The 20619-nt window shown below is 39.8% G+C and overlaps 2 protein-coding genes across 5 annotated transcripts in view; one reads left to right on the top strand and one right to left on the bottom strand.

Annotated features, from left to right (window-relative positions):
* The window catches only part of ano5b (anoctamin 5b), a 39359-nt gene extending 20107 nt beyond the window's left edge, over positions 1-19252 (top strand). For all 4 annotated transcript variants that reach the window (XM_034679783.1, XM_034679780.1, XM_034679782.1 and 1 more), the window contains 18 exons: positions 3443-3550; positions 5734-5802; positions 5919-6203; positions 6352-6471; positions 8679-8794; positions 8884-9018; positions 9540-9645; positions 9831-9891; positions 10272-10423; positions 10540-10614; positions 10700-10925; positions 12248-12417; positions 12545-12642; positions 14294-14424; positions 14511-14716; positions 14860-15047; positions 17061-17166; positions 17265-19252. In XM_034679783.1, coding sequence (XP_034535674.1) covers positions 3443-3550; positions 5734-5802; positions 5919-6203; positions 6352-6471; positions 8679-8794; positions 8884-9018; positions 9540-9645; positions 9831-9891; positions 10272-10423; positions 10540-10614; positions 10700-10925; positions 12248-12417; positions 12545-12642; positions 14294-14424; positions 14511-14716; positions 14860-15047; positions 17061-17166; positions 17265-17489 — 2577 coding nt within the window. In that variant the 3' untranslated portion in view covers positions 17490-19252. The remainder of the gene's footprint in view (positions 1-3442; positions 3551-5733; positions 5803-5918; positions 6204-6351; positions 6472-8678; positions 8795-8883; positions 9019-9539; positions 9646-9830; positions 9892-10271; positions 10424-10539; positions 10615-10699; positions 10926-12247; positions 12418-12544; positions 12643-14293; positions 14425-14510; positions 14717-14859; positions 15048-17060; positions 17167-17264) is intronic.
* igdcc3 (immunoglobulin superfamily, DCC subclass, member 3) overlaps positions 1-20619 on the bottom strand; it is a 167959-nt gene that overhangs the window by 108013 nt on the left and 39327 nt on the right. The window lies entirely within an intron of this gene.

The raw sequence follows: 20619 nt of genomic DNA, 5'->3' as shown, positions 1-20619 counted from the left end.
AGTAACAGATGTAGCCACGATACACACCCTCCCCTCCATCACCTGTATCCTATATCCTCACATGTGATTGGCTGGATGGCCGCCATGCTGACCAATCAAAACAAAGTTCTGCTGTGAGCAGAGCTGGGGCTGAGCACTGAGAGAGCTAAGCAGCGAAAGGATAAAACTGGGAGCCGGCTCTCTCTCGATGCGAGCCGGCTCTTCTGATTCAAGCATTGTCTCTCAGAGCCACAGCTTTTGATCATGACACATCATTAACAGCTAGATAGCCCATTAGCTTGGCTTAGCTTATCTTATCTTAACTATACAAACAATCAATCTTTATTTATATAGCACCAAATCACAACAAATGTTATCTGAAGACTCTTTCCAAACAGAGCAGGTCTAGACCGTACTCTATGTTCTATTATTAACAAAGACCCAACATCAAGACAGGATAAGATCCAGTCCCATCTTACAGACAGGACTCAGTCTGATCTCATCTTAATCCACCATGAGCAGAGCACTTTGCAGCATTTAGCAAGTTACAGTGGCAAGGACAAACTTCCTTTAACAGGCAGAAACCTCCAGCAGGACCAGACTCATGTTAGACAAACATCTGCTGAGACCGTGTTGGAGAGAGGGATAGAGGGAGATGAAGAGAGAGAGAGAGATGATAGTGGTGAGACGGATAGCAGTAGTTGTAGCAGCTGGAATCTAGCACGTCCACAGCAGCAGGCTGTCTACAGCAGAGATTCAGAGGAACCTACAGGACAAGGGAGCTCAGGGACTTTAGAAAGGTCGATGGTTAGTAACTTTAATGGGACAGGAAGAGCTAAAGTAAGTGACAGGCAGAGAGAGAAGAGATGGGATCCCATTGTGTCAGCTCCCCTGGCAGTCTAAGCCTATAGCAGCATAACTAAGAGCTGGTCCAAGCCTGAGCCAGCTCTAACTATAAGCTCATCAAAAAGTAATAAAGCCTAATCTTAAAAGTAGAGAGGGTGTCTGCCTCCTGGACCCTGACTGGTAGATGATTCCAAAGGAGAGGTGCCTGATAACTGAAGGCTCGACCTCCCATACTATTTTTAGAAACTTTAGGGACGATGAGCAGGCCTGCATGTTGGGAGCGTAGTGTTTTACAGGGTTAATAGGGCACTATGAGCTCTTTTAAGATACGGAGGTGTCTGACCATTAAGAGCTTTGTAGGTCAGAAAAAAGATGTTATGGGGAGCCAGTGTAGAGAAGCTAACACTGGAGAGATGTGCTATCTATTCCTTGTTCTAGCAGCCTGATAAAAGGGAATTACAGTAATGATAATTTGATCTGTTGCTTAAATGCTTACTTTTCTGCACTGGTTCTCTGAAGCTGTTTGTTGTATTACACTGATTCATTTTCTTCGTGGTCATCACTTTGCTTATGTTTGTAAACCTGGATTCCTGACCTTTCGTCGACTCACCAACACTCTTGTCGCTGAATCACTAGACCTCGGAGTCTCTAGCAGCTCCTCTCATTCCTTTAACAGCCAGACATAAATAAACTGGAGCCTGTTCCCTGACTGTGATGAAGTGATACCAGCGAGCAGATGCTTCATCCGTCTTAATTCATAACACTGATTATATTAGGAGCCCGGGATGGATGCCTCTGAGATACGGAGCATAAATTCAACATTTTCTCAGCAGTGTTATAAAACAAACAGTGGTTAATCTTCTCATGGGATCAAACATTAATTCAATAACAGAATAATAAGCAGTGGCCACGCCTCTGTTACCAGAAGGTCTGTTAGAGGATGTGAGGGTCTGATCAACAAAGTGGATGTGGTTTAGTAAACAACTGAACATACTGAATGCTCCATGTGGTGGTTAAACCTTTATAGTTTAGCTTTCAAGTGTACCAAGTCTTTTACACATTATAAGAAAACACCAGCTTATCAGTGTTTTGATTTGATTTGATTACATACGTCAAGAAACACAAACCAATCCAACAAATCAACCACAGAACAATAAAGACGCATGAAGAGGACGCCTCAGATAAGTTTCCAAAAGTATTTGGTCGTGGAGCCAACAGAAAAGAGATAATAAAAAGTAACAACCATCCCACAAATACAACAAAGGGGACAAAAAATAACACAATAGTGCCTAAACATTACATTAGTCCAACATTAATTCAATAGCATGGAATTCATAGAACCATAAAGCATTTCCAGGTCCTAAAAGAAAATGTTCGATCAGTGAGCCTGGGAGTTTCACATCATGAATCTCTCTGGAAAATAAAAGTAGACCTTTATCTGTGTAACGGTTTGACCAAGATAATGAAACTATTTATTTTAAAGAACAAATTAGGAGATCAGGTCTGCTGAGTCAGTGATCTCTTTAAAATCACTTCATGAAACATACTTTTATAACTACTTAACATACTTTATTTTTTACTTGAGATTAACCATTTGAAAATATAAATATTTCAAATAATTTAATTCCTTAAATAAGTTATCCTAAAGGAATTTTATGTCTATTAAAATATTTTTTATTTATTTATCTTGCCTTATGTGATTTTATTTCCTGCTTATTTTATTTTGCTGCCTATGTAAAGCACTTTTTAAAAAAGTGCTCTATAAATAAAAGTATAGTATTTGTATAATTTTAAATAATGATAATAATATTAATATAGTTATAATACTGTCGTTATTATTATCATATCATTTAAATTTAGATTTAATTTAATTTACATTTTAATTGATTTTATTTTAAAGGAAGTTTGGATTTTGGTTTTTGGATTTGGAAAAGTAGTCCTGTTTTAGTCCAGGTTATAGAACGTATATACCTTCTACAGTATAATCACTTTTTTAAAGTACAAAATAACTCATGATGTATGATATATGACAGCGTATTCATCCATAAAGGCTCAAATGTATATATGATACTTAGTACGGTATAACACGTGCTGTTAATATCTTCCATGTTATTTCTTATACAAAATCGGCACCATGTCCATAAAACACTTCTCTTACACAAACATATGAAAGATCTTTGTTAAAGAACAGAAATGAGGGGAAATTCAGAAGTTGATATAAGAAATGCAGAGCGTGTTTCTCCTCCATCTTCATCTATTTTAGTATAATAACAGGCTGAGTTTGAACCGAGTCCAGAGTTTCTTGTCTCATGTGGTTCTCCTACATGGTCTCTCTCTAAACTCTCTCTGAAATTACTTTCTCTACGCTGGCAAGTGAACGTCTGATCGCTGGACTCAGTCAGTTACAATAACCTGAATTACATGTGATATTCTGGACACAGTGTGACAAACAGTACATGTGTCAGCGTCTAAGTCTGAACCCTTGATGTCTCCAGATTTCATATCTGGCCCTGTCAGTGTCTGATGCTCCAGGGTTTGCAAACGTTTGCTTTCACTTCCCTCTCTGTGCAAAAAAACCCTAACTTGTCATGTTGTGTGTGTGTCGTTTCTGATTCAGACAGACAAGCTACAGCCGAACAAAGACACAGTGTTCTTCAGGGACGGCGTGCGGAGGATAGACTTTGTGTTGTCTTATGTGGACGACAAAGATGGAGAGAAGAAACAGGTAAGAGGATCAGTGACACATGGCGGCTGGTTGACTGCTCAGCATTCGACAGTGTGGCCGGTGACTAACTGAGACTACATGACTTTATTACGCAATTGACATCCACAACAGGAACACGTGGTGATCCAAAGAGGAAGTGAGATACAGATTTCTTTTCTGTTTTCCTTACAATATCATATCATGTGATAATCAGTGTCATGCAAGTAGGATGGAAAAGGGAGGTGCAGTTGTTTAATACAAAATCGCTCCTCCTGTTTAGACTCTCATTATCAGAGTCAGACAAAAACTAAGACATCTGAACAGGGGCAGGTCTAGACATTTCTGACAAGGTTGTCCAAACTGGTGCACGAATATTTGCAGAGGTAGCATGGTGTATGTGGGAATAGCATTAATTTACCATTTCTATCACCGCAATTAATATCTGCTTTGACTTCTAGCAAGTCAAGTATCCAAAACATTTTATCTCTCAGTTTTTTTATTTAGAACGTAACACAACAGAATGGAAACGTCAAAGACCCAACATCAAGACAGGATAAAATCCAGTCTTGCAGTCAAGAATGCATGGGTGTACATTCTGTTACGTTGTTTTTATCTAGAAAACATGATTTCATATCTAAAAAGTCTACCATGGGATATAAACTAAGTTACTACAAGCTCAGACAAGTTTCAAATGTTCATCTGGAATAAAACAAGTGTGTTAGCTACAGACCTCCACATGCTTTCTCAGGTTAGATTGTGATGTTTTGTCGGCTGTGATGAAGTTTGTGTGCTAAACAGATCAGAGATTTACAACAATACGCATTATTCTTTATTTCAAAAACCTCAATTGTGGGTTCAAAATCTGTCCGTGGTGCTCAGGTTGAGAATCATCATCTTTCTCGACCATAGCCATCATCACCACGACTAAATGAACGGACTGATCTGATCTACGCTCAGCCGAGTTACGGCTACACCATTTGGACAATCCAAACAGAAGTACACGAACAGTTTACGGTCTTTGGAATCTGATTTCAGAAAAGAAAATTTGTGAGCTGACTTCAAAGCAAAAGTAGTGAGTAACTAGAACATTGATAGAAATGTAGAGGAGTCAAAAGTATGATATTTGTCTTTCAAATGTAGTAAAAGTAATAAGTACCCCCCAAAAATAATACTCAAGTAAAGTACAGATACTCAAAAACTGTACTTAAGTACAGTACTCAAGTAAATTTACTTTGTTACTGTCCACCACTGGTTAAAAGTTCCAAACTACTGTAAAGGAAATAAGCTAAAGAAAGCTTCTTGCGGTCTTTCTCTGGTTGATTTTAATTTAAGTCCCGCCTCTGTCAAGGTGAATAGCCAATTATAGCTTCAGATCCAATCTAATATATGAAAATAAATAATAACAAGTCTTGTCCTAGGCAGAGTTCAGTGTTTCCATACACCCATTTAGTTTCTGATTTGATTACTTCAATTGGATTATTTGTCCATTACAGTTTCCACAGTTTTCTGATTGTAGTAAAGAAAGGCCACTCCTTGTCTTTCACCTCTGCAGAGATGAAGCGAAAGACTGTTCAAAGTCTTGATTTTAAGGCTGTAAAATCATCATCCTTCAACGTTCTGACAATAGATCTTGCTTTTTAAAGGATGCAGGTGATCTTTTCCTCCTGGTCCTCTTTGCTATTTTATCACTTTCACACATTTAAGCTGCTCATTACATCTTCAGTGTCAAACATTGATTTGTGTTTTGGTAAACCTGCCTTCTGTTAACATGATTTCCTCTCCTCATCAGAAGGCACCAGAGAGGTTTTGGAACATGTGCCAGTTTGTTTCTTAATAAACAAGAGCTCCCTCAGTGCTCTGTGTGTTAGTTAATGAGAGTTTGGCTCCACCCATGTCCCCAGATAGGCGCAGTTGACTTTCCTCAAAGTATTTTTGGAGGCTATAACTTTTTTTTTTTTAAGAGAGACACGCCCACCAAAGCACCAACCTCCTCTTTATTTTCATTAAAAATCCCTATTTGTGCAAGTTTGAGACGATATCAGACAAACAGCGGCAAAGATAACTGAAGGGCCTCAACTGTGAAGGCACAGGAGGAGACTCATGCAGGGTGTCTTGTTTCATATCTGTCCAACATGCATAGGTGAAGGAGTCTGTATCAGTCTGCGCCTGGCTCTCATGCTTGTGGTTTTCTTGTTTACCCACAGGAAAGGAGGAGGGAGTTTGAGGCCAACCTGGAGAAAGCTGGACTGGAGCTGGAGACCGACGACAAATCAGTAAGATTCAAACACTGAGCGCTGCCACCACCTAGTGGACACTTTGCAGAGGCACACCAGAGTTGTGTCTTAAAGGGATTGCTCAGTATAACACCCTGTATCTCTGCTCTCATCAGGACTCTAAAGACCAAAGGACGTACTTCCTGAAGATCCACGCTCCGTGGGAAGTTCTGGCCACACACGCTGACGTCTTAAAGATTAAAGTTCCCTTCAAAGAGAGTGATATCCCTCACGGTCAGGATGTCCCGCTGAAGTGGCTCTCACACCCTTTCCGCCTGCCGGCGCACATCATGCGCCCGTCCCCTGACTACTTCACTTACCCCTTCGACAAGAACAAGACCGACTTCTTCCTCATCAATGACAAGGACACCTTCTTCCCTCCTTCCACCAGGAACAGAATTGTGAGTCTGTATTCACGTTTAACTCACGGTATCTTCTGGACAAATTTACTCTAGTAATCTTTGCATGTGTGACTGTTTTGGGGGTAATCTGCAGTGATATTTATTTAGCAAACAAGCCTCCACAAATGAAAGTGACTCTCTCTTTAAGGTGTTCTACATCCTGGGTCGTTGTCCGTACTACAAAGAGGGCCGGAAAGACAGAGACAAGACTGGGATCAAGAGACTCCTCAGCAACGGGACGTATACAACTGCATTCCCTCTGCATGATGTAAGACATGTGAACAACGTAAATACACATCAGGGTACATTTACACAGAAAAACAACTCCTAGATCGTGAAACTTACAGTGAGGGACAAAGTATTTCAAGAACAAAAAAAATGAGCTAACCTTTATTGTTCTGGAAAGTGAACTGTGAAAAGTATTTTTCTTTTTGTCCTTCATTTATAAAAATACACAACTCTTCTTGAAAGGAAAATCAACAATGAAAAGGACAAACCTTAGACTACAGGGACTGTTTGTAGGAACAGAAACTCTCTCTGAACTCGTGTCTAGCAGAGATATATTTTGAGACATTATTCATTTACATCAATATAAATGTGAACATAATCTCAGCTGGGTTTTGTACCCGAGTGTGATAACAGGTTGTTGCGGTCTCTAGCTGCTGCTGGGTCGTTTATGTGAACAGTCGACCGCAGCACTTGATTGAAGTACATTCACGCCCTGTTGAAGTAAATGCTTTTTAATAATAGACCTGCTTCCTCCTTTGCTCGAAGTCTTTGCTACCCGTGTTGCACTTCCCTGTGCTATATCTCTTTTAGTAAAGCTCAGCCAAACTTAAGATGCCGTCTGCCTCGTCTCACAACTTTGTTCACATCCTGTGTCAGGAATTCCATAAAAATACGTTAGCCCAGCAGGTTCTACGAGATAAGTACAACTTCTGTGGACTTCAAAATTCTCAGAGAGGATTAACACTAAAAGATTGATGTTGCTGTTAGGAACTGAAAAGCAGAACCAAAAATCGTGTGCTTCACCGAATCCACAAATTTCAGATATTTAGCAGAACAGTGAGTAGAAATGTGAATATTTTGTGATATCTAGTGATCAGATTCAGGATTGAAACGCTCCCTTGCTCACCCCTCCTGTCGGTAAGGTGACAGTTTCCTCAAAGCTCCTATGGTGCACAAGTATGATCCTCCATTTGTGAAGTTTTTACCATTAAAAACATCAACATCTTGGGCACGGATTTAGCCTAATGGTTAAATTGCGCACCTAGCAGGCGGCCTGGGTTCGACTCCAGCCTGCGGCCCCTTTCCCGTATTTCATCCCCCCAGTCTCTCACAGTTTCCTGCTCTGTCCACTGTCCTCTACTCTCTGAATAAAAGATAAGATAAGATAAGATAATCCTTTATTCATCCCACAACAGGGAAATTCATGGAGTTACAGCAGCAAACAAGAAGGTGTACAGTACAAGAATTCCAACAAGAATATATATCAAACAAAATGTCCATCAGAGACAACAGCTTGGCCATAATTCTCCCATCAGCCACCACCTCCACAGGGTCCAGGACTGAGCTAGTCTTCTTCACCAGTTGTAAAAACCAAAAAATATAACTAAAAAACAGACGAAAAAAACCCCAACTTCAGCTACGAACAACAACCTCTCTCTTCTTCTTCGTCTTCCAACCGGTGGATTTCATGTGGCCACTCACTAAATACAAAAACGTATATGATACCAGTTTGTCGGTTGAGCAGTTTGTTGCCCGATATTTACAGGAGCCCCGAGAGGCAATCAACAGGAAACACTTTATTCTGAAAGGGTTAGAGCTAAAGTGTTTCTTTTTTTGTGTTTTTGACTTAAAAATGTGGCAGAAGGATTTTTATTCTGTGCTGCTGTAGAAACATGCAAGATTGCAGCCTCTGTGAAAGGGGACTTGTTTCTTTAAAGATTTAAAATTATCCTTTTAAGTGAACAAAAACAAAAAAATGTCATATCCTGGTAATTAGATGCTTATTAAAACATAAATTTGAACATTATATTATATTTGTACCAAGTCTGTTCTGCTGAATGCAACTAAATACTTCATACTGCACTTTTAAGAGTGAACCAATTCAATATTAATTACTTGGTGTAAACGTGTCATGGACCATACAAAACATTGAAAGGCTTCTTCTTCAAACACGCGAGTAGAACAGAAGATGCTACTTGAATGACCTCAGATTATCCTAACTCTGGAATTTATATTTAAATGTATTTATATTTATATCTATTTTACTTTTTGATATATACTAAATTCACCTGAATCATTTGTGCTTTTCTGAGCTTCAGATCATTAATATTTAATCTGCATTTTATCATTTTTAAGCTTCAATACTTTTCATAATTAGTTAACAAATGTGTTTCTCAAAAGAGCTCAGTTTTAAACGTTCCTCTGAGGTGCTCAACACGAAATGTTGTGTCGTTTCTTCTATTTCAGTGTCGGTACTGGAAGCGGGCCCGAAACGCTGAGTGTGAGAGCGAGCGCTACAACTTGTACCACCACTGGGCGCGGTTTCTCTGCTTCTACAAAGAGCAACCGTTAAACCTCATCAGGTAAACAAAGAACAGACTGTCAGTGCTCGTTAACAAACTCGATTTAATATTTGTTGTGTGAAATGTGTTTTATGATTCTCTGGCTGCAGGAAGTACTACGGGGAAAAGATCGGGATCTACTTCGCCTGGCTGGGCTTCTACACGGAGATGTTGTTCATTGCTGCCGTCATGGGCTTAATATGTTTCACGTATGGAGTGCTGAGCTATGATGACAACATATCAAGGTCCGTACCACTGCAGAGCATCAGGCAGCTCTTTTCCCATCATATGGACAGCCAAATATGATACCAATGTAGGCTAGCATGACTTGACGAAGATACCAGAAATTAAGTATTCTAATCAGATAAGGGGGAACCCCCTACTTTTGCAGTTTAATTCTATCAAAGCCTTGGATGCACCTAGGAAATGTATGTTTTTTCCCCCATGTATTCTTGTAACCGTTCTGAAAGGATTCATTCTAGCATTTTGGAAATGATGCTAGCCAGACCAATTTGTCTATAGTTAGCTATGCTAGATATTTACCTGTTTTATCCTCTACTACCAGTACTAATAACACTGACAGCATAGAGTCAGGTAGCACACCCTCCATTAACAAGCCAGAAAATCACAAAGCAAGCAATACTGCAGTTCTACGACTAGCGTGGTAGCAAACTGGACGATAAAAGATTAAGTTGACCCTCTCACTTCACAAGATACTGCTGTGTTTTTACAACACTTATTCATCTTTGTTTTTTCCTCCATTTAGCAAAGAAATATGCGACCCTGAAATCGGAGGCAGTATTGTGATGTGTCCACTCTGTGATAAAAAGTGTCCTTTCTGGCAGCTCAACTCCACGTGTCTCTCCTCCTGGGTAAAACTTCACATTTTGTTTGTTATTCAACACTATATTAAATTGAGAAGTTATTAAAATGTGTTGTGAAAACTTTGACTTAATTGTTTAACTATTTCCTGCCATGGCCAGCATGCCACCTTGTTTACACTCTGTGTGTTTGTCGTCTCAGGGGAATTTATTCTCCTCCATATTTTCTCTTCCAGCAATCCCATCTGTTTGATAACGAGGGCACTGTGTTCTTTGCCATATTTATGGGGATTTGGGGTAAGTGTCAAACGATGCTCTTACTCCTGCTGTGTTTAACGTATGTTTGAGATCCCGTTCGGTCCCCTCTTGTGCAGCAGATTGTCACACTCCATCCACACTGCTTTAGCCCAGTACAGTTATGATGTTCACTGTAGTGCTTACAAACTGGCCTCATGTTTGGCTGTGAGCCGAGAAGAGTCATGGAAATACTTTATAAAAACATCACACTCCTAAAAGCAACACTGGCTCTCTCTGTTTCCACTCAGTGCGAAACCACAACAAGTTAAAGGTCATAAAAGATCCGTCCAAGAAACAGAGGACAAGAGCAGCATGAGATGAAGTTCTCCACAACAGTAATCTTACAACGTTTGTTCCCTTTCTTTAAATCAATCCAACAGTAACTCTGTTTTTGGAGTTCTGGAAACGGCGTCAGGCCCGGCTGGAGTACGAGTGGGACCTGGTGGACTTTGAAGAGGAACAACAACAGCTTCAAATGCGACCGGAGTTTGAGATCCGCTGCACTAACAAGAGACTTAACAAGATCACACAGGTGTTTGAAATCCCTTCTTTTAAACACGGAAATAAATATGACACATTATATGCAAGAAATAAAATAATATGTGTGACAACAACAAGTCATGGTAACACTACGGACTGATTCTTTAGGAAATGGAGCCATATCTTTCCGTCACCAGCAAGTGTGCACGCTTCTGCCTCTCTGCGACCACCGTCTTATTTTGGGTAACTACACTCAACAACACAAAGTAAGTCAACATCCATGCCTCGCCATGTACGGACTTTAAATAATCACGCGTGTTCTCCACAGATCTCTCTGATTGTGGCCTGTATTATCGGGGTCATCGCATACAGGCTGGCTGTGTACGCTGCCTTTGCTAGCATCATTAAAGACCCAATGAGGAAGATCCAGCTGGTGGGCAGGTTCATCACTCCTCAGCTGGCCACCTCTGTCACCGCCTCCTGCATCAACTTTGTCATCATCATGATCCTCAACTTCTTCTATGAGAGGGTGGCTGTTTGGATCACTGATATGGGTAAGACGGGGTTTAGAGGATATGGACTGAATGAAAGAAACTGGAACAAAGGGATACTAACACCAAGAGGAATAAATACAACAACATCTTTTAAGAAATAATTCAAAATGAAGTGGAGGGTGGGTCTAAAACCAGCCAGGCTGAATTCATCAGATTTACTTGGAGGTGTCATCATAATGAAGTCGACTAAATATCACAATTACACTACTAAAAATATATATATTTTACCTGAGACTGTCATCATCTGAATCTGAAGTTTTTTTCCTCCTAAATGTCCTCTTTTGAGATTCCCAGGAAAATATAAATTAATGTTTGCTAATAAAAAAAGTATGAATCTAGCTTGACATGAAGAGGCGACACTTCCCTAAGCAGAGACCTGGATCCAAGGGTCTCCTCTTTTTTTAGAGAAGAGATGAAATTGGCAGAGAGTGGGGGAATGACATGCGAGGAAGGGGCCACAGGCTGGAATAGAACCCAGGTCGCCTGCTACATAGGTGCGCAATTTAACCTCTAGGCTAAATCTGCACTAACATACAACAATAACAAATCATAATTTAAGCTTCCTTAGCAAAAGGAAAAAAAAGTCTGGTGCATTGAGAATACGTTAGATGCCACAGTTCACAGAGGCTTAATGTTTATCATCACCAGTAACTTATAGGGGTTGACCGATTCGATTGGCTGGCATTTTGGTAATTATCTGAAATGGTATTTATTACACAGATCACCATTAAATTGAATTCATTAGGGGGCTCCGCTGGCCTATAGCAGTGTAATCGCGGCCCATATACAGAGGCTATAGTCCTCTGTGCAGCGTTCTCCAGGCTTCGACTATTTGCTGCATGTCTTCCCTCGCTCTCTACTCCCCACATTTCCTGTCTCTCTTCAGCTGTCCTATCAAAATAAAAGCAAAAATGCACAAAATATAACTTAAACAATAATAACAATAATAAATAATAATAACAACCATAATAATAAATTGATTAAAAAGTGCACTCCACTGCCAAAGTGGTGAGTGAATAACAATCCCAGAGGGAAAGACATCCATCTTTCTCATAGGGTGTGTTTTCACTCACCACTCTCTGATTAGCTAGACATCATGACTGTGTAAGTGTGGCTGGTTGATTGATGTCGAAAGGTTACATTTTAATGAAACATTTGTTAAAAGGCATTCAAACACAGTCATGTGTTGGAGTTTGTAGTATTCCATATTCTAGCATATTGGTTCCAAATATTGTTTATCGGTCTCATGAACTGCCAAGAAATCGGCATTGCAAAAAAACACCATGGGTCACCCTTTGTAATGAACTGTTCACCTCCTGCAGAAATCCCAAAGACCCATCTGGAGTATGAGAACAGGCTGACCATGAAGATGTTCCTCTTCCAGTTTGTCAACTACTACTCCTCATGTTTCTACGTGGCCTTCTTTAAAGGCAAGTTCGTGGGCCATCCTGGAGCCTACACTTACATGTTTGGCAAACTGAGGAATGAGGAGGTGAGTTCTTCTTGATCTTCATCTCAAAATGAAAACACAAAGTTACTTTGTGCACTGAACTGACAGATTTCTTAAAGGAAACATCCAGGTAATAGTGCATCATATGAAAGTGTGTTTTATGTCCCAGTGTGACCCTGGAGGCTGTCTGATTGAGCTGACCACACAACTAGTGATCGTTATGGCGGGGAAACAGCTGTGGGGGAACATTCAAGAAGCCCTGCTGCCGTGAGTCTATCCACCCCTCTCCCATCATTCTCTCTGCTGACTAACTTCACCGATGTTCACTTATTTATATGGCCATGGACCACACACATGTACACTACCAGTCAAAAGTTTGGACACACCTCATGCAATGTTTTTTATTTATTTTGATTATCTTCGACGTTGTAGATTAATACTGAAGACATCAGAACTATGAAATAATCTGGTTTTGCCATAATATGGATTACAACAGTAGTCAAATAGAGCTATCCATTGTGTACTAACCCTACCTCTGAACAACACAACTGATGGTCTCAAACACATTAAGAAGGCAAGTCATTCTACAAATGAACTCTTGACAAGGCTCATGTTAATTAGAAACCATTCCAGGAGACCACTTCATGAAGCAGACTGAGAGAATACCAAGAGTGTGCAAAGCTGTCATGAAGGAAAAAGGGGGCTACTTTACAGAATCTAAAATATAAAACATATTCTGCTTTGTTTAACACTTTTTTGTTAATTAAATAATTCCATATATGTTCTTTTATAGTTTTGATGTCTTCAGTATTAATCTACAGTGTTTCAAATAATTAAAATAAATACAAACCCTTGAATGAGAGGGTGTTTCCACATAGCCCAGAGTTGGAGCCGTTAGCTGAATCCTAAGGTGACATTCACATAGACATAAATTAATTAAATTTATTAACCCTTTCTATCCGATCATTAAAACTGTAACTACTTGTGTTTAAGTATCATACAGATGTTATATTCCTGTGTGTATTTAAATAAAATAAAAGTTGCTACACTTAAATGTAAGAGAACCTTCAGGCAGCCTGTTGCAACCAAGCGGCAGTCTCCGGTCGTGAGAATTGAAGCCAATCCGAGTGTTAAAAACTGCAGTTCCTCGAGTGTCCACTTGAGGCTGGCTCCAGAAGTACCAGAAACCACATACACACCCATTCAAAAAAAACAGAAATAAACATGTTTACAGCCTGGTACAAAAAAAGAAGTTTAGTCGGAATAGCTCATTTCTCTATCGTCACACACGGTACGGGGGTTGAATATTTTTATGACTCAGAAGTTTAGAAGATATTAAGATTACCAGTTTTCCATAATCAGAGGCAGAGCTGACAGGTGGGGACACTGTAGCTGTTAACGAAGAGGCTCAAAGCCCGCCTCTTTACCTAACACTAGCTTGACAGAAGTTAGATTGAGTTCAGCATTTTCAATATGGCCGCCAACGACAGGCTTCAGAAACAGATGAGTGACTTCAAGAATACTACGTCCATTTATTAAACAGTGTATGGTTGCAACTCAGCTTAAATCATAGAGTTTAACATAAGCCCCACCTCTAACAAGGCTGGATAGCCAATCATGGTTCAGCCAGAAACCCTTGGCTCTGCCCCTGGTATTAGGTGTGTGATGTGTGTACATTTTTTGGCCAAATGGTTATAAATATACAAGCAGAGATATGGATCTAGAAATACTGAGTATCTATCAATCAGTTCATTATCTTTACCACCTATCGTGCCATAGAATGCAAACTGGTCTTCATTTTACCATGACAGTCACGTTACTGTCAGCTCTCTTGAAATGTCTCCTTGGATTTATGCATATCTCACAGTCCAGTCCAAGTAGTTTGACTTTAGCTTCTTCTCTGTGGATGTCTTCACAGGTTGATGCGTAACTGGTGGAGCAGCAGAAAGGGACGGCACAATCCTGAAAACCACTACAGCCGCTGGGAGCAAGACCACGTCCTGCAGAACTTCAGCCAGCTGGGATTGTTTTACGAGTACCTAGAGATGGGTGAGATACTTTACTGACTTTGTGCTTACAATGCATGACTGAGAAGAGGAGAAAGTCTGACCGGTGTGCTCCGTGTGTCGTTCCAGTGATCCAGTTTGGGTTCATCACTCTATTTGTGGCCTCCTTCCCTCTGGCGCCCCTCCTCGCTCTGTTCAACAACATCCTGGAGATCAGAGTGGACGCCTGGAAGTTCACCACCCAGTTCAGACGACCAGTAGCATCCAAGGCCCGAAACATTGGAGCCTGGCAGGAAATCCTCAACGCGGTGGCCATTCTGTCTGTTGTTACAAATGTAAGTGTTTCATGTGTAAAAGTGTGCGCTTGTTTTATGAGCTTCTTTCTGTCTTGTCAGTTATCCTTTATGTCCCATATTTGTATCATAAATTGTAGCGTTGTTGTTGATGCATCAGATTATCTCTTTGCTTTTCGTCCCAGGCTTTCATCATGGCGTTTACGTCCGACATGATCCCCCGTATGGTCTTCCTGTATGCTTACGGTAAAGATGCTAGCATGACAGGTTACGTCAACAACAGCCTGTCCATATACAACATCTCACAGATACCTCAGAGCAACAGGCCGGAGGATGGAGACTACTGGTTTGTGAACTCCAGCAGCATCTGCAGGTATTTGAGCTTTGAGAGCTTTTATGCATCTTGGGTTGGGTTATTATTGGAAACTTTAGGAGCTGTAGTTACCACCAGACTGTAAGGTCATGGGATTTTAGAGGAGAAGACATAAAACACACTAACTAGATGTTGCTACAGCTAGCAGTCAGGACCAACAGAGCAACACTTGTCCCTCAGAATTTCATGAATAAAGCTCAGAGAGAAAATTTGAGACCTAACCAAAAACATAACACAACTAAATACTAAATTCTTCTATCGGTAAATTGGACTCTCCATGCACAGCCGACTAATGTACTCAGGTGCCGGTTAGTTTCAAGAAAATACATATGGAAGGTTATGCTCTGTTCGCTCATCTGTTTTTACCTTCATTCAAGAAACTGAACTCAAAGTCGAGGATAAGCACTTAGTGAAGAAACCCATCCCCTTACACCAGGGGTGTCCAAAGTACGGCCCGGGGGCCAATTGCGGCCCAAGGTCCATTCATTTATGGCCCCAAGCTTCCATCTTAAATTGTGTTATTTATAGCAAAGAAATTAAACACAGTTTCTTTCTACAAACAAAACTAAAGTCAATCCAGAAATGTCTCAAAAAGCTTTATATGGACTACCTGTCTAAAGCCAAAGCTCTGGGAATTCTGCAAGACGGCAATAAAGAAGAATCACAAGGACTCTTAAAGTTGACAAGTTTTCAAATTCCTGTTTTTATCATGATGTGAAAATGTTCTTGATGAACACTAAAACTTCAGAAGACACAAAAGAGGACACAAGACAAGATCAAATCATGAAATTGTGCAGAAAGGGAAAAATGTGGTGCATCAAAAATGTTCAGAACTCAGGAAAGTAATTATTTAGTTCTTAAAATGTTGTCTGCTGGTCAGAAAGGTCTTAAAAACAACATGAAAAAGAAGTGTGATGAAATCTAGATTGTGATCCTGCCATAGGAAAAGAATGATACAATATTTTTTCCCACATTTCCCGACCCTAATGAGAAACATTTTCCCCCAGAAGAAGATAACGTTTGCTCATGTTTACATGGCATGTGGAGAACTGGGGACTTCCTAGTTACTGATTTATTGAGACAAAATTTAAAATGATTGTTATTAAATAAATATTTCATGTATAACTTTTAGGATTCCTAAGTCTCAGTAGGAGCCACTGGCCCTGAGGTATTCTGACAACATCATATGTGGCCCTCTTTGAAAAAAGTTTGGACACCCCTGCCTTACACCCTCATCCCAACTTTTATGCTCTACGGATAAGTCATATAGCTACCATACGTCACGTAATGTCCCTCAACACACAACCATAAAGATCGGGAGGGATACATGGGCAGTAAGAGCCACTATGGCACCTCCTCTCCCCAAATTTTATTTTATTATATTTTTGCCGCATGCTGGAGCACGCCGTATCAATCTCAACAGAGCAGATGGAGCGGGACAGGAAGTCAGGCTCCAAAACAAAACAAAACATCTGGTTAATTTTCAGAATAAAACACTCTGTGTTATCACCAGATCGTATTTCACTTAACTACAACAACAAACCGTCATGATGAGCGGAGCCAGGCCTGGAGTCAACAGGTCAGAGGTTTTCAGAGGACCAGAAAGACAACATGGACGAGGAGAGGAGGAGGAAAATCATTAATGCAGTAATCACCGTGGGAAAAGCTTGGTCACATGACTCCAGCTGTCCAGCGGTCCTGCTCCATGCTGGGTTCAGAAAACACAGCCGGTGGATGTAGACGGACAGGGGAGCACAGAAGTCCAGCGTGACACCGCAGGGAAGCTTAACAGTTAACTCTGGAGTCCCAAAACCATCCACCCATGCACCCAAAATAGAGAAGAAAAGAGAGAAAAATGTCTGTAGAGATGTTAAGAAAAAGACAGGGAGGCAGAGTTAGGTCGAGAAACCTGTTTCGGCTAGGTATCCCCCTCAACGATGTGTACTCGCTCCATCATACTTTAATGTGTCATTACTGACAACATGATGCCTCTCCGCTTGTGTATTTGAACAGATACCGTGACTACCGTTACCCTCCAGGCCACGAGAAGGAGTACACTCACACCATGCAGTTCTGGCACATCCTGGCAGCCAAAATGGCCTTCATTATTATCATGGAGGTAAGAAAACACAGCTTTCCACCACTCAGTGCTCAATAATACATGATGGATGTAGGACAGATTATAGCTCTACTGTCTAACTAATCCTTCCCCTGCAGCATGTGGTCTTTGTGGTGAAGTTCTTCGTGGCGTGGATGATCCCTGACGTCCCCTCCGAAGTGAAGGCTCGGATCAAACGAGAACGCTACCTGATTCAAGAGTACCTGCATAACTACGAGGTGGAGAGGCTCAAAATCCAGCTGAGTGCCAGCTTCATCACAGAGCCGCAGTCAGAGATGTCCTCCACGTCAGACAAGCATGAAGTGCTGTCTGAGTGCCTGTAGCCGCAGATTCACCACAGAACATTCACAAACAAGGGCTTGTGTCTGTGGGGTTTAAACGCTGTTATGTTGTCGGTATGAATGGACTCCTATATTAGGATCTGTGTCGAGGCATCAGAAAAAAAAATCAGCTTCTTATGTGAAGGAAAGTTTCTGTGCAATAAAAAAAAAAAGATTGTAACTGCAGCTTCAACCATTCTCCGTGTGATGCCTTCAAACTGTCACGGCTGAAAACATGAGCTCTTTATGTGCTGATAGAGTCAAAGTTTGTGATGTTTAATGTGAAATTAAGTGTTATTTACCTTCAGAGGAGTTGATATCATATAAAGGTATTTCATTTTCTGCATGTGATTGTTCCAGTGAGAGATGAAGGATTCAAATGTTCAGAGAAGAAGCTACGTGTTTGAATGATTGTGGTTAAAGAAATAACATATTTTTTAGAGGTAGATGTCTCATCACACTTCATCCAGTCATACAACTCATAATGTAAAACACACAGACTAACAAGTTTGAATATTCTACATACTAAAAGTATTAATAAGTCCTCAGACGTGTTGCTATAGATCTGTAGCTGGGCTATACGATTTTTACTTTGTTCTTTTTTTTGTATTATTTCCAGAGAAACACTCAAACTGTGCATTTAAGAACCAAGTACCTCCATCATACTGCAGTGATACTGTAACAATCAGACGTGATGGTTTCCATGACTTTCACATGTTACTGTGAGGCAGCAGCTGCATCCTCCAAATCTATCTGTGGGACCAATTATAAGATATCTGCCAAAAGAGAAGGAAGAAAATGTTGCAACATCTCTTTCCAGGTTTTCTGCTTTAATACAATCAGTCTGTATGCATGAGTGTGAGCTGATCATGTGCCAGTTTTACTCATTTTGGTGGTAAATAGACATTTTACTGTCATCAGACGTCAGGTCACTGAAGTCTCACTGAGGGCATAAAGAATCATTGAGGTAAACAGAGAGTAGAGACACTTCCTGTTCTCTTCATGGATAATGTGAGGGAGGATTGATGCTGGTTATGCTTTGCTGTAGATACACAGTATGTTTTCTAATAAAATAAGTTGTAACTTAGAGATCTGTATCTGCAGTTTGTTTAGAGTAAATTTATATGTAATCCTCTTAAAGAACTAACAATGTGCTTGCGACGCCTACATTCTTATTCTGTATCCTGTTCTTCATCGCCTCATACAGATCCAGTTAAAATGTGCTGTTATGCTAGTTGGTCTGAGGAGGTACGGGGTGGCTTTTTTAACTTCTTAAGCTTAATGTGCATTTAAATCTTTTTGAGGTTTGAAGGAAACTTTTTTGATAATTTACACCGCAAATGATGCTGATGTCATTCCAACTATCAGCCTGACCAACTCCAATCTCAGGATAAAACATATCTAAAGTTTGTTGAGCATCACTTGTTCTAGATGTGGTGTGATGTTTGAAGGGTGTTTCAGAGGGGGGGATCCAACACGGTGCATGATGCATTTCCCAACAAACAAATGCCTTAACCGTCGGTGTTTACTTGTTTTTGTATCATTTTGTAAAAACAAAAGTTTCCTATCTGAAGTCTGAACCTGGTTCATGTCATCTGTTGCTGCTGCTGCTGTCTGTTGGTGCAAAGTCATTGTTTCATCTGGTTTGATGTGCATGAGTTGAAATCATGTAAATAATGTGTATGTTTAATTTTAAGTTAATGTAGCCTAATGTACAGAAATGCACTAAAGCTGTTAATATTCTCAATAAATGAAGAAATATACCATTTTTAGTGTTTCATTTTGAACATATTGACAACTAGGCATGGGAATTTCTAGCAAAATAGTATTCGATAATCCCTGCTAACTATTGGCTGATTATTCGTATAGTTCCTGCATCTCTCTGCAGACTTAAGGAGAAAGAGACCCATTTAATGACTGTGCAAAGATGCTTTAGATATGCTAGTTATATATGATATGTATGGATATGGTTTAGACATTCTACTATTACCTATAAAGTTTGCACTTAACTAAATTTCTACTTTATTTTTTTTAGTAGAAGTTCCTCCCGAGCTCTTTGGTGCTGCAGAAGTCTCTGCCTTCTTCACTAGTTCTGGATCTTACCAAGATTTTACCCTCAACTAGCGCTCATGTTTTCTCATGTTAGTATGGAAGTTTTAGTTATTTAATGGCAATAAGGGAACAGCTTTCAGATGCTAATAAAAGAAAAAAATGGGAAAAAATGTTTCAAGATGAGATAAAAGTCGCATAAATTATTAGTTTATTCTAATTAAACAATTATTCGAAATAAAATATAGCAGCATATAGAATATTCAAAAATCACAACTCATCCCTATGAACAACTGGCATGAAGCAAGATATTCAAAGTCAAACAGATGTGACTTACAAGGTCAAGAATGCAATGCCGTTCCTTTCGCTTCGATAAATATTTTCCAGTAATTATTTTTCTGTGAATAAACTCAATTAACTGATCACAACTCCTTCTAACTCATAAAAACTTCATTAAAAATGCTGTTTTTGTTATTAAAGGTTCTACCAACAGACGCAAGATGAAGCCTTAGTTTTGATGCTCCAAAAAAATCCCTATCTTGAATTTCACCTCGAAAAAGAACTCAACAGGACCACTCAATAAAAGGTTAAGCTGTTCACTTAAATTAAAAACAAAACGAGTACAGAAAGGAGTTAATTTTCCATGTTTTTATCCAGGAAATCCAAAGACAAACTAAGCAAGGTCAAAAAAACATGTGGCTCCACTCTCTCCTTGCCTCACTGCCACCTCATTAAGTCAAAAAGAAGAATCTTCTATGGAGATCAAGAACCTTAACAAGGGGGCGGGGCTATAGCATTCAATGGTTCAGCCACCCATCCCACAGTGAGATTCTGTCGCAAACCCCAAAACATTTTAAATATTATAAGAAAATACTTTGCATATCATATTAGAACATAATGAACTTTAACTTTTACCATCTGGCTATAAATGTAAATATTTCCCTTAATCTTTTCAAAGAACTATCTATGTAAGTTATTATTTTGCACATGAACTTAAATTATTACACCATGAATTCAGCCTCTTAAAAGTTTTATGTAAGTGAAAAGTGAATTCCTATTTCTAAAGTGTGATCCACATTGTCAA

The sequence above is a fragment of the Notolabrus celidotus genome, chromosome 3, assembly GCF_009762535.1.
Source record: "Notolabrus celidotus isolate fNotCel1 chromosome 3, fNotCel1.pri, whole genome shotgun sequence".
Classification (NCBI taxonomy): Eukaryota; Metazoa; Chordata; class Actinopteri; order Labriformes; family Labridae; genus Notolabrus; species Notolabrus celidotus.
Note: the sequence above shows the minus strand (reverse complement) of the source record. Positions and strands in the feature narration are given on the sequence as shown.